Source organism: Ciconia boyciana, chromosome 3, assembly GCF_034638445.1.
Source record: "Ciconia boyciana chromosome 3, ASM3463844v1, whole genome shotgun sequence".
NCBI classification, from domain to species: Eukaryota; Metazoa; Chordata; class Aves; order Ciconiiformes; family Ciconiidae; genus Ciconia; species Ciconia boyciana.
In genome coordinates, this window is record NC_132936.1 from 68,936,464 (window position 1) to 68,949,471 (window position 13,008).

Consider the following 13,008-nt stretch of genomic DNA (forward strand, 5'->3'; position numbering starts at 1 on the left):
GAGGGGACACAGCCAGGAGAGTTGATCCAAACTGACCAAAGGGCTGTTCCATACCACATGACGTCATGCTCAGTATATAAAGCTGGGGAAGAAGAAGGAAGGGGGGGACGTTCGGAGTGATGGCGTTTGTCTTCCCAAGTAACCGTTACGCGTGATGGAGCCCTGCTTTCCTGGAGATGGCTGAACACCTGCCTGCCCATGGGAAGGAGTGAATGCATTCCTGGCTTTGCTTTGCTTGCGTGCACAGCTTTTGCTTTCCCTATTAAACTGTCTTTATCTCAACCCTCGAGTTTTCTTACTTTTGCTCTTCCGATTCTCTCCCCCATCCCACCAGGGGGGAGTGAGCGAGCGGCTGTCTGGTGCTTAGTTGCTGGCTGGGGCTAAACCACGACAGGATGTAAGCCTTATTTGCACATTTCTTGGATGTTCTTAAAACCTTTTCTAAATGTACTGCAGCAAAATAGTGCTGCCCTTCAAAACTTAGAACAGAGATGTGATTATTTCTGCTAGCAGCTAAGTTACTTCATATTCAAGATCCTTCATAATCTTTGGATGTACCAGTCAGACAGAGGGACTTGCTGCATTTCAAAGTAACCTGTTCCAGGACCCCCTTTTCATTTCCTCAGACTTAGTGAGAAGTCTCTCACCAGTGAAGCAGTAGCCCAGGGCAGAAATCTCACCAGCAGCTTGTGACCAAGTAAACCATGAATGATCTCACAAAAACTTATGCTTTTGGTTTTTAACATTCTCCAGGGCTGTGTTTCCCAAGTCTGGAGGATTCCTCTTCCACCTACCCACTTTGCAAACCTTGCTCTTTCAACATTTTGTTCTACTCTGCCTTTCTGGTTCCTTTTCTGTTTGGCATACATGTCTTGCTGTACGAATGATGCCACCAACAGTTTACCCTGGGTACCTCTGCATTTGCAGCCCCCTCATCGGATGTTGTTTCCCTGACATTCCCCTTTTCAAAGTTTAGACCTATCTTTACGCTTTTTTCTTCAGCCTCCTCCCCTATCTCCCCCCAAAGGAAAAAGTCAGCACTGTACCTCAGAAATTACGTTCTGCAAAAACGCTAAAAAGGCCAACTGCATTTGCATTGTCAGAAGATGCTGAGCAGTTCAAGGAAGCTGAATTAGTTCTGTTTGCCCGGATTTAGCCACCTGGACAAACATTAGTATTCATGATAGGAAAGGCCTTCGCAGTTGTCACCATAATGCCATCATACTAATAGAGATAAATCTATTTTGCTGATCCAGAATTAACTGAACTATGAACTGATTAATATACAAAATGATGGATCAACCTTCTATTTATGCAGGTAGGCTTAGTAACATAGGAAATACTAGGGAAATTATTGCCTTTAAATATTTTCATTCATTAGCCTAACAAAAAAATGCCAGTCTTGCAAAGGCTGAGTTACAACATTTTGCAGTCCATTTAGTTGTGGTATTAGCATTTTGCATTCCTTGTGCTCTTCTTGTTTACTGTTTCTCCATCACAAAGCAGGAGACAGTGCAGCAGCCGCCTCTTAGGATACATTAAAAAGTGAAAGTTTGTTTTTTCTCACTGTGGTATTTCTGGCTTTCCTTCTTTTTACCTCAAAACGCAGAGAAGAAGAGAGAGAACCAGAGAGAGGGAAACAGCTGCTCTCCTGCTGAATACTTTTTACTTCCATTAAAAATTCAGCCACTGTAAAATGATTTCTTGAACTGACACAAAAAGAGACATCACCACAATTCACACACAAGCTCGGGGGAAAGCACTAGGTTTTCTTTGACTGTCTTTATGTCTGAAAAAACTGAGAAGAGTTTTTTCTTTCCTTTGGACACGAGGAGTTACCAGCCTCATACATGGATGATACCCCACGAGATCATCCAGCTAACTGCATATATACACAGCAGTGAAATTCTCATTCGAGACCATTAACGCTTTCAAAAGCAGCACTGGTTTAGCTACCTACTTTCAGGCTTGTTCCTTCTCTCTCTTACAAAGTCCATAGGGTCTAGATAACTGTTACAAAGCCCTCAAATGAGAAGACAAAGTAAATACACTGGAGATCTTGGTGACAGATCCATTTAATAAATATTGAAATAGCAAAACCTGGGGATTCAAACTGCACTGGCTTTATGTCTTTCTAAAATAGTATAACATAGCTGAATGGCTGTCAATGAGATACAGCCTTGCATGCCATTTCAGGAGTCAAAAATGTAAGTAGTCTCAAAACCAGGATCTCAAGCTATACAACTACTCTGGACATGTGGGGATGGAAACAATTGTCCAGGTGAAGATAATGTTATTTGAAAGCACTCTGGCAAATCACAGAAAGACTGATTATATATGCTCCTGTAATTATATCTGGACTAATTCTGACTTGTGTATTTCCAGGCACACACATTTCTCTATTCTTTCTTGACTCTCGAGACATTTTTCAAGAAAGCATCCTATGACAATTAGATTTTTAAGTGAAAAGAGTTGCCTTTCTATATAATGTTTACTGAATTAACAATATGCGTCAGTTTACTTTAGATGTGGAAAAGATTTGTGGTTTTTTTAAACTTGTGTCAGGTTTCAAATCGCATTTGAAGTAGTGTGCAAAATGAACAAAAAGCCAGCAACAGCTGGAACACCTTCTACAGAACATCTTCTGCAGCTTTTAACACAACAGGACTCCGAGCCTGGACCACTGAGCTCCCATAGTAGAAGTACTCTGGAACGCTCTTCAAGCAGCGCCATTTTCTCACTAAACTCTGCCAGGAAAGTGCACACATGTCTATGGAAACACATATTCTTCACATATATCCAATTATACATAGCAACAAAAACAACTGTTTGGCACTGTTAGGTGGGAAAATCCAATTAGTTTTACCAACAACCACTCAATCAGGCAAAGAAGTCAACTGATACACTTGGCAGTCTCCTGCATTGTTCCCAAGCCAGGTTTTAGTTATTTCCTGAAAGATATGTTGACTGCTGAAGCTAAAACTTCCTTCAGAGTTTTAGAAGTCTGAGAGTTTCTGCTGGGGTTTTGTGGTTTGGTTTTTTTCCTAATTGAAAATGGTATTACTTAGCAACAAGGATTGCACTCTCGACCAGTGAAAATGCAATACAAAGCAGTTTAGACGCAATGTCCTTGCTCTTTTGAATTTCATAATACAAAATCAAGAAGCCCCTGGGTTAAGCTATATGCTAATGGAAGCCAGCCCCTCAGCTTCTGCATTCTCCTTCTAGGTCTTGGGTGCTGGCAGAGAGGAGTAACTCAGCATGGTCAGGAAATACATAGAATGGGTGAGGTCAAGTATAACTGAGTCAACATGGAGATAGGCTGAGTAATGAACTGTTACTGAAATGAGGCACTGAAGAAGAATGACTGTCCTCCTAAAAGCAAGGAAAGCAGGGAAGGATTAATCCCTTTTCAGCTGATGCAGTCGCCAACAATCCCTCAATATCTGAACACCGACAAGAAACTGGCTCCTGGACAAAGAGCAGAGAGCTCAAGTTGAATCCACGTGGGATGAAACACTGATCGGAAAGGTTTTGGAGAACAAAGAGATATTGCTCCCACTTTCCATTGGCATACTATCTCTTTTTGTCAAATCAGTGGAAAGACCATGTGATACCACTTTCCAAATATACCACCTTTCATCTCCAATTTACTATGAAACTTGGCCTTGCTTTCCCAGACAAGACCTAGTGCAGAAATCCACAAATCTCCTCCAGATTCAATCACTCTAATCCTCCTTCCCTGCACCAAGGTTTCACGCTATTCACAGGCTTGAACACATCTGACCCAAGTTCAAGTCCCCATTTGGCTCCTGGTCTTCTTACGAACTTCCAAAAAATCGACGGATGAAGTCCCAGCGATAATAAAGTTTAAATTACCACTCTGCCAGCTACCTTTCTTTTGAACTGAAAAGACCACAAAGCTCTGGATGAACCAAATCGGTCCCGGGGCCGAAGCGTTCTCAGCCAAGTGGCTCTCGCAGTGGAATAACACAGACCGTTTCTAAAAAATGCTGAAAAAACCTTCAGAGCTTGGAGAGTTTTTCCTCTGTAAGAATTACACTTCCACTCACGTGCCCTCTCCTGATCAACTCAAAATCTGAATGAACAAATTAAAGCAGTTTTCCTACCTTACATACAACTTCTTAGAAAGAGAGCAGCTTCCTGCAGGAGGTGCCATTTTTTTCCCTGCACTGCCTAAAACATAGCATAAGTATGTGCTGCTACTTTGCAGAGGTGCACTGCAAATCCGCGTTCTTACTATTTGCCCCACAGCATAACACAGTGCTTTTCAGAAACACAGTTTCAAATAAGTACTCCCTGTCCCAAAGAACTAAAGACTTCAGGCTATGTGAGCAAATCTTTCTGTACAAGTGCCAGCAAGGTGAGAGGAGAGGCAAACGACTTCTTTCTTCCTGCCACTTCCCACACAGAGACCGGTCGTGTTTCTATTTGTGCTCATCTTTACTTTGCTGACTCAAACACTGATGCTCCAAAAATGTAAAACAGTACTGGGTATAAAAATGCTAAGTGGACACTTTAACTGAATGGCACAACGAGCCTTCAGCTCTCCCTCCATCTCTGGTCTGTCACTGCCATTGACATCCTTCCTTTCCTGAGGGAGGGGAAGATGTGGTAGAGTGCACAGACCTTAACAAACCCCAGATTCTGGTCAACTAAAATAAGAATATTGTGACCTGAGTGTCATGTTAGATCACAGTGAAGAGTTACAAGATACACTGTTGAGGGTGATCCGTATGTCCTAGCACACTGTGCATCCAAGGGGATGCAGAAATCCATTCAGCCATTTGCTTTTTGTAGTAACAAATATCAAATACCCTGTCTACAAAGATGAGCAAAACACTAAAACAGTTGTATTCTTCCTTCCAGACAGAGTTATTAAGGGAAAAATGTCTTTGCAAGACTCATCTGAAACAGTGTTGACATGAAACACTGCAGGAGCTACTGAGAAAAAATGAGCCATGACGCTGTCAGCACATAAACATCTCCCATCTTACAGCCCTCATGACTAGAACAAATAGCACCACCTCGTCAGCTCTCTCAGTGTCTTGCCACTACAGGCTGGATGAAGAGTGTCTAGGGAAAGATTAGGCAAGGCACAGATGAAGCGAGTGGGAAGAAGAAAGCACACTGAAGCATCACCTTGTTGCTCCACTCCTTCAACTCCCGCTCAATCACTGTGCGGTATCAACTAGAGTTTCTGGCAGGAAAAACCTTGCCTGGAATAAACCCACGGAGAGATGCCACGGCTCCTGAAGCTGCAGATGAACCCTAGAGTCTCTGAGGAGAACATCTTGTTCTCTATCCTCCCCAAAACTCAAGGCAAAGCCTATAAAGTCCTCATCTGAGTACTGAAATCTGCAGTGTAGCTGCTCATTGCTAGTGAGAACAGGAGAGCACAAGTAAAAAAAGGCATAGTGCACCAAGCTATTTAACTCTTCCCCTTCCTTCTTTTTGAAAGTTGTGTTCTCAGCAGAATGATGCATGAAAACCTACTTGAGACAAAAAGGCAAAGAAAAGACAGTGCTAATAAAACTATGTATAGACATCAGAAAAAAAAAGAAAGAGAAATCTATTATTTCAGAAATAGCTGCATACTGCAGCTTCAAAACAACATAATAAAAAGAGACGGGAGAAAGAAAGGCTAACTAGCACTTAAAATTCACATTACTTGTTCACCCCAAATCTGTCTGTCACTATTATGTGGCATCATAAAAATCAAGTCACCAAGCAAAGAACAAAAACAAAGTGTTACTGGCTTCCAGCATGTATAAATACATAAAACAAGAATACTAAAGTCTCTGCAAAAACATTTAAACATTCTCAGTATATATAAAACCCCACATATTTTGTCTATAAAAGGATGCAATAGGACAGTAAACATTCATAGAACCCTTAACACAAGCAAGCAGAAATCTTTCATTTTAATAGCAAGTCTGCCACAAAGGTTTGAAATGCTTCTAAAAATAGTCCAAAATATTAAAGACAGTTAAGCTGTGGTGGGTTTTGTTTATCTGTTTGTTTTATATAACAAGCGGATTTATCTTGAAAGACAACTGAAGTCTCCTTCCCCTGTTCTCTTTTTGCATTTTAATGGTACTGCTCAATTATGCAGCATGCAATGTTAAAATCCTTATATGCGATTTAACCATTGTCTGCAGTCCTCGTGGCTTGAATAAACTGCCTAGTTAATTAATGACACTTCTTCAATGCTATAAAAAGCCTCTAGCCATTTTTCCCAGTAAGTTGAGTAATTCATCCATCAGTGAAAATAAGTCTTTCAGTTCTTCCTCAAAGACTGTATCTTACAGTGCAATTCTGAGTGGCTCTGGTCACTGTAAATATATATGTAAGGTCATTTGATAGTCCCTGCACCCACAATGGATTGGGGAAAAGATGCATTTTTATATGGTAAGACACAAAAATATAGATATTCCCTGGCATTTTAAAGGCTCCTTTACGTGAACCTCTAAAGATCCTTAATAGGGACAGGAAGTATTCTAATAAAGCCCAAAATAATTGCTTACACTTTCGAATTTTACAGGCTGTAATTTTTTTCATTTTGTCCTTCCTTCCCTTCATTCATAATAATTAAGGTAAATATTTGCCTTCCCTATACTGCCCCAGTTGCCTGTTTGTAGCTCCCTTTCATCATTCTGTCAACTCATTAGAAGGCTGTCTTCAAGGTTTTTTTTCCACACAGCTAGAAGTCTGAGCATAATTAAACTTGATCAGTGTGACTACTGCAATAGCAAGGACTGCCTGCATCAGACGTGCGCTACAGCACCTGATCAAAACCAAAATGGTAGGGTGAATGGAAGCACAAACTCCTCGTTCCAGAGCAGCAAGCAAAAGAAGACGTAGGTGAGAAGATGACATCGTGGCCCAAACAGATACAACACATTTTCAAGAATAAATTCCTTATTTTTAAGCCATGTTCTGGAACTAGGTAAAGCTACTATTCCTAGTTTCAGCTCAGGAGTTGTTCAGAACGACTATTTCCCTGAAAAGGTGGTAGCAACTGCAAATCACAGTCCACAGATGAAAATGGGGGGATCCAAAAGCAGACTATAATAATGGATTGATTAGTTAAAATTCCTGCCAGGGACTAAAGTCACACCAAAACCAAGGAGCCTGAGAGGCAAGCTCATGAAACGTCTGGTGCCACCGGTAATCATTTGACAGCGCTTCTTGTTAATTAGCTCCTACCGCGTGGTGAGAATTATGCCGTAGCTCCTACCTCACGGCAGCCACTTGGCACAGCACGGTGCTGATCCTATCAGGGACATCTAAGACACAAAGTGCTGTATTAGCACACAGAGCCGGCACGACTACACTGCTGGACTGAGAAAGTAGCACGCATCCCCTCCTTCACGTGAAGCCCCTTTCAGCATCCCGGGCTCCATCCTGAAGCGCTGCAGGCAGGGTGAAGGAGGTGAAGCCTGCCCCTGTCTCGTGCCTTTCAAGGAAAAAGATGCTGAAGCATCTGTGGTCACCATGGGACGGCAAGCACCAGGAGCTAACAGCGTAGAAACTGCCTTCCTGCACAGCTACTGCAAACTACAAAAGATTTAAAAAAACCCAACATACAGACCTCCCGCACCCTGCATTTTGAGACAAATCGGTTTCATCTGCTCCTGGTCTCACAGGTTTTCTTCCAGTGTCTCCTAAGACCCTGCAGTGCACACGGTATCTGTTCCTAACACTGTGCTGCTTTTCTCTTCCACCGAGAGCAGAATTTTGTATGATTAGACACAGAACAGGCTGAAACTTGGGGCCTGTATTTACACATTCTTAGTACTAATGCATGTTGTGTTGCGATGGGACCACATACAATAGTTAATGTTGTACCCAGCAGGATGCCAATCAAACTAGCTAACTGATTGTATACCTATTTTCAAAGCAAACAGAAGGAAGTGCGCTGGCAAACTTCACACGTACCTGTTGTCTGTCATGTCCCGGCCAAAGAGAATGCTGGCCAGTCCCTGCATTTCCACAAATAAAAGCTTACAACAGGAAAGAGGAGGGGGAAAAATAGAAATGGGCTCCTACAGCTGTCAGAAAAGTCTAATAATTTACATTAGCTGAGATGCAGGGAACACATATAGATTAACAGCACCTCTTGGGATATCCAGGAATTAAAATACATTCATTCATTTTCATCAAGGCTTCCCTCTATTAGAGAGTGATTCCCTTCTGATTCCCTTCTCACATACAGAAACAGCATCAGAAACAACCCCAGTGAAGTCCAGGGAGTTACACTATATTGCTATGAACAAGAGGATAATCAGACCCCTCTACAGTTCTCACCCAGTTCTCTGACACTGTGCCTTTCTCTCCTCGTGAACAGAGATAAGCCTCTTTAATAGGTAAAATCTGGGAGAAGGAGAGGGAGAGGATGGCCCGAGGGCAGCAGAAGTTGATAGAAAAATGTCACTAGGAGCTGAGCAAGCACACAGGAGGGGAGATGAAGCACTGGAAAGATATTTTATATGACTTGTGGGCTTAGGAAAAATCCTCAATTACTTATTGACATTGCTTCTGTAATTATAAGTAAACCCTTTGGCTAGACAAAACTCAAGTTTTTCTCACTTGGGAAGTTATTCAGTCTGCTTGGTATGTACATTCCCTCTTTGCAAACAAGCATGGTACAACACCACAGACCTGTCTTCTCAAGACAGGGTACAGCATTCTCCAATATTTCAAATTTACTTTTCATTTCAAATATACTTTTATCCCTACACGATCCTAGGTGAGCCTCCTCACCAGAAAAATACTCCACATGACCCTGAGGAAGTAGGCTCTACTACAGCCTCTCATAGCCCTGAAAAAAACGTTTCAAAACAGTGAAAGGAAGGTCACACTCCTGAGTGATCCCATCTGTCTGAGTTTAACCAAAGTGTGGCACTCTGGTCGAGACACAGAGCACCCAGTCCTGTAAAGTCTTACTATTCTGTGTATTTGCTTATTATCCTCAAGAACCCATTGGTATAACGGGGCTCTGTGCCTCGGCCAGACGCGTGCTCTGGTTATAGTGTACAGGAGCAGGACACACCTGAAGCCCTCCACAGGAGCAGAACTATAGACACACAATGGAAAAGACAAAATTAACTTCTAGTCCTCTACAATAAACATGCAGAATCACAATCAAAAGGCCTATGTATTGAATTAGCTGAAGAAGCCCATAGCTCAAAGTCCAGGCTCAAGACCTGGGTGTGAACCACAGTAAAAATTTGCTAGTGACATTCACGAGAAGATCATCTGACGACATATGATGCTGAGAAAGAAAGCGCTGGAGTCAGACAGGCTGTATCAACTGTCTTATGACTCACACTAAGTTTGTCCCCAACACACAAGGAGAGCTCAAGAAATCCTGAAAAACCAACAGAGCCACAAGAAGAATGATACCACTCTCTTCCTGAAAGAAAATGCAGAACAGTTGCATCTAGTATTAATAAAATCAGCCAGCAACTTCCTGAGGGCAAAGTACATACCAAATCAGTCAAAAGATACAACTATATGCTCAGTTGCAGCAGGAGTGTACTAATCTCTCCGTGCCCATCTCTTCAGCTCTCATCCCATCTCCAGGCTCTCAAAAGACTTTGGCAAGACTATGGAGTTTCAACCACAGGTGGCATCAGCTGCTACCTCAGGTGCTTTACTTACAAGCCCATGTCAAAGCACAGCAAGGACACAAACTCAGAGGCCACACACGCTCTTGCAAACAAGCAGATGGTTGGCAATACTGTAGCTCCAACCAATTCTTGCCTCCAATGGAAAGATGGTGGTAGGAAATTACCCTCCTTTTGCAGAGCTGCCACGAAGCCGTGGTGAGGAGTGACAGAGGTGACAGGCTACTGGTGTTGAACAGACCGATAGGAGAAAAGATGGAAAATGAGACTTGAAGAAAAGAGGAGGATGCATGCAGCAGAGGGCTGAGGGAGCAAGTTAAGAGAACTGAAGAGTGAGGTGAACAGACAGACTGTATTGAGCAAATTTTTATCAGGACAATAGAAAACTGACACTGAACAATGCATTCCCCTTGGAAATTTAACTTTCCAAGTTAGTTGCGTTAATGTCATGGGACCATGGAGCGTAATGTTTTCCAGGAATACTTTCATTAGCAGTCTTCGTGGTGCCAGAGGGGTGACAAAAAGAATAGTATGAAAGTACAAATTTAAATGTTGACATTTATCTTTCACTCACTGTACTGATAAGTAGATTACGTTAGGCAATAGGGAACATGCTGAAGCTACTCTAGACTAGAATAATACTCTGTTCTCATTTGCACAGATACAAATCAGGAGAGAAATTAGATAAGGAGATAAGCTAGTAAGGGACACACATGCATTTCCGTATGTGCTTATTTGTGTGTAATATATGCAATGTCCTTCCCCCCCAGTTTGCTATTTTTAGTTTGAACTGAGCATAGTCTCTCGCCTCATACCTCAGCCAGCCACATTTCCTTGTGCCTCCAGAGGCAAATACATCTACATACATTTTAGAAGATCGCTTCTTTCCACCAACTCTGGAGAACAGGACAAAAATCCATCATCACTTAACACGCAAGCCCCATAGTTAGGAGAACTGTGCAGAGCAACATGATGCTCATGGCTGGTTTTGGTCTCTATTTCAGTGAGTTTGTCAGCAGCAGAGTCTGTAACTCAAGCAAGTGATTTTCACACAGCTAGAATTAGCCATTATGTTTGAATGCGCTTATCTGGACACTGAACAAGTGTTTGTTTTCTGGAATAACCACTTACGGAGCATCCAGATTAGAAAGTACAAACATATTGTCTAAATTGAATTACAGGCAGTCAGTCACCCCAAATTAAACACTCAAGTGAAGATATTTCCAAATACAGCAGCAACAACTGAATATCCCACAAATGGGGTAGTGTCATGTTTAAAACATAGGACTGAGAGCTATTAGATCTTAGTTTCCCCTCCTATTTCTGCTGCTTGTCTTTTCCTCTTGATCTCAAGTAAATTATTTATTGTCAAGATTTACATTTCCCCAGATTCAAAAAGAGGCAGTTAGACTCCCTGGCTTTAAAGAGCAGTGTTGCAATAATTAATTCATTGTCCTTTGTAGAGCACTCTAAAATTATTAGATGCTGCTGCAGAAATGCATATTACTAGTGCTATTATATTCCACTAGCAATTCCCAAAATGACTCTGTCTTGGATGGATTTATAGTATTGTAAATTAAAGTCAGTGGTACCTTGAGTCTTGAACCAGCACCTTTTCATGGCAGTGTAAAATGAAGGAAGGAAAATAATCCAGTTGTGTTCATAACACAGTTTCTCTTTGCACTATTCTACCGCCATCATTTCTTTCAGTACTATATTATACACACATTAACCATAACGACAGCAAGCACGTGGAAGGAAAGAACGTTCCAGTAAGCTCAACAGTGAATGGCAAAGGGCCATTGTAAATTCTGCAAATGAAACCAATGGACTAGCTCAAGCCCCACTATAAATGGTGATGTGACCAGTATCATATGCTTCTTTAGAAAAGCAGTAGAGAAGAATTTTTTAAGTGGCTTTTTCAAAGCTCAACAAGTTTTGGACTCCATGGTTGGAAAAATGGCCTTATTTTATATTATGTTGTTTGCATGAGGCTGAGGAGTCTCTCTGACACTCCATCAACTGGATCCATTTACTCATGTGAAGGCAAACATAACCATATCCGTCACTGGAACTGCTTTTGCTGCAAGTGCAGACTGGACAGCTGTATACAGAAATGACAAGTCAGATGTTTAATAGTCCAGGCTGTATCTCTGCTTAAATGCATTTTCAAGATAGCTGTATCAACAGATTAGGGGTACAACTACAGATTCCTGTCTCAAACAACTAACTTTGAATAAGACTGCATGTGAATCGGGGTGAAAAGTGATGATAGGTAACTTGGTACATTATCATATTTGCCTAATGAGAATGACAGGATGAATTAAATTTTCATTATCTGTGGGAGCACCAGTTTTGAGGGAAACTGTTCTTACAAAGCGACCAGTTTACTTAACTTTTAAAAAGCTGTACTCTATAGCATATCAATGCAACACAATTAATACCTCTAAAGCCCCCGTTACCTGTTGGTCATCTGGAGTCCATATGCCACAGGTGATCTGACTCTCCAAGTTTATTTCTGAAGACCAGTGTCTTTGTCCGCTGACTGAACCGACCAGCACAAATCCATCTCTATAGGAGATAAGTGCTTGAGTCCCATCGTGGCTCCATGTGAAGTCGCTTACCTTAACACATCAAAGACAAGAAAATAGAATGGGCCATGTAGGAATTTTCTGTTGTTTTAATAAAAGGTAGCACTGCACAGAACTAGCCAGGGCAACTATTAGCCCAGTTGTAGATCTGATGTCACGGCTACTGGATAAAGCAACTGTCCTTGCAAAGTGTCTTTGTGACAATTCTTGCATATTCCTTTCAATAAAGAAATGTTTCATTTTCTCCTGTGCTTTTCCAAAGGTATAAAGCACCATTCATTGTCCTCTTAATTTTGCCTCTCAGGACTTGATCGCTCTCGACTGCAGAGAAAACATGCATACCAACCTGTGCCCCCCGATCATTCACAAGCTCCACAGACCATCTGCCTTCGTATTGTATCCAAACAAATATTCCTCCATCTGCATCGCAGGTTGCTAATTTCTGGAATGGTTCGTTCCATCTCACCAGCACAACCTTAAAAGATTACAAACAAAACCAGCATTACCAAAACGGCGTGTTGTGCTAACAACTATTTTAACAAGAGCCAGTTAAACAATACTGCAAAATAAACATCACCACATTTAAATCCTAAAGAAGATGTACAAAATAGTAATTTTCAGCACAGCATTAGGCGCCTCTCAAGAACAGCTGGAATCATTTAGTCATGGCTGTCAGGAAATGCACAATCTCTCACCGTCAGGCCTTTTTGGAAGGCATCATCACATGCTTTCAACAAAAACATACTGTACACTGGTATGTAGGA

General features: G+C 41.6%; 1 protein-coding gene across 1 annotated transcript in view; it reads right to left on the reverse strand.

The window, feature by feature from the left end:
* TULP4 (TUB like protein 4) overlaps nt 1–13,008 on the reverse strand; it is a 156,650-nt gene that overhangs the window by 50,075 nt on the left and 93,567 nt on the right. The window contains exons 5-6 of the mRNA XM_072856027.1: nt 12,591–12,719; nt 12,116–12,277 (exon numbers count right to left, since the gene is read on the reverse strand). Coding sequence (XP_072712128.1) covers nt 12,116–12,277; nt 12,591–12,719 — 291 coding nt within the window. The remainder of the gene's footprint in view (nt 1–12,115; nt 12,278–12,590; nt 12,720–13,008) is intronic.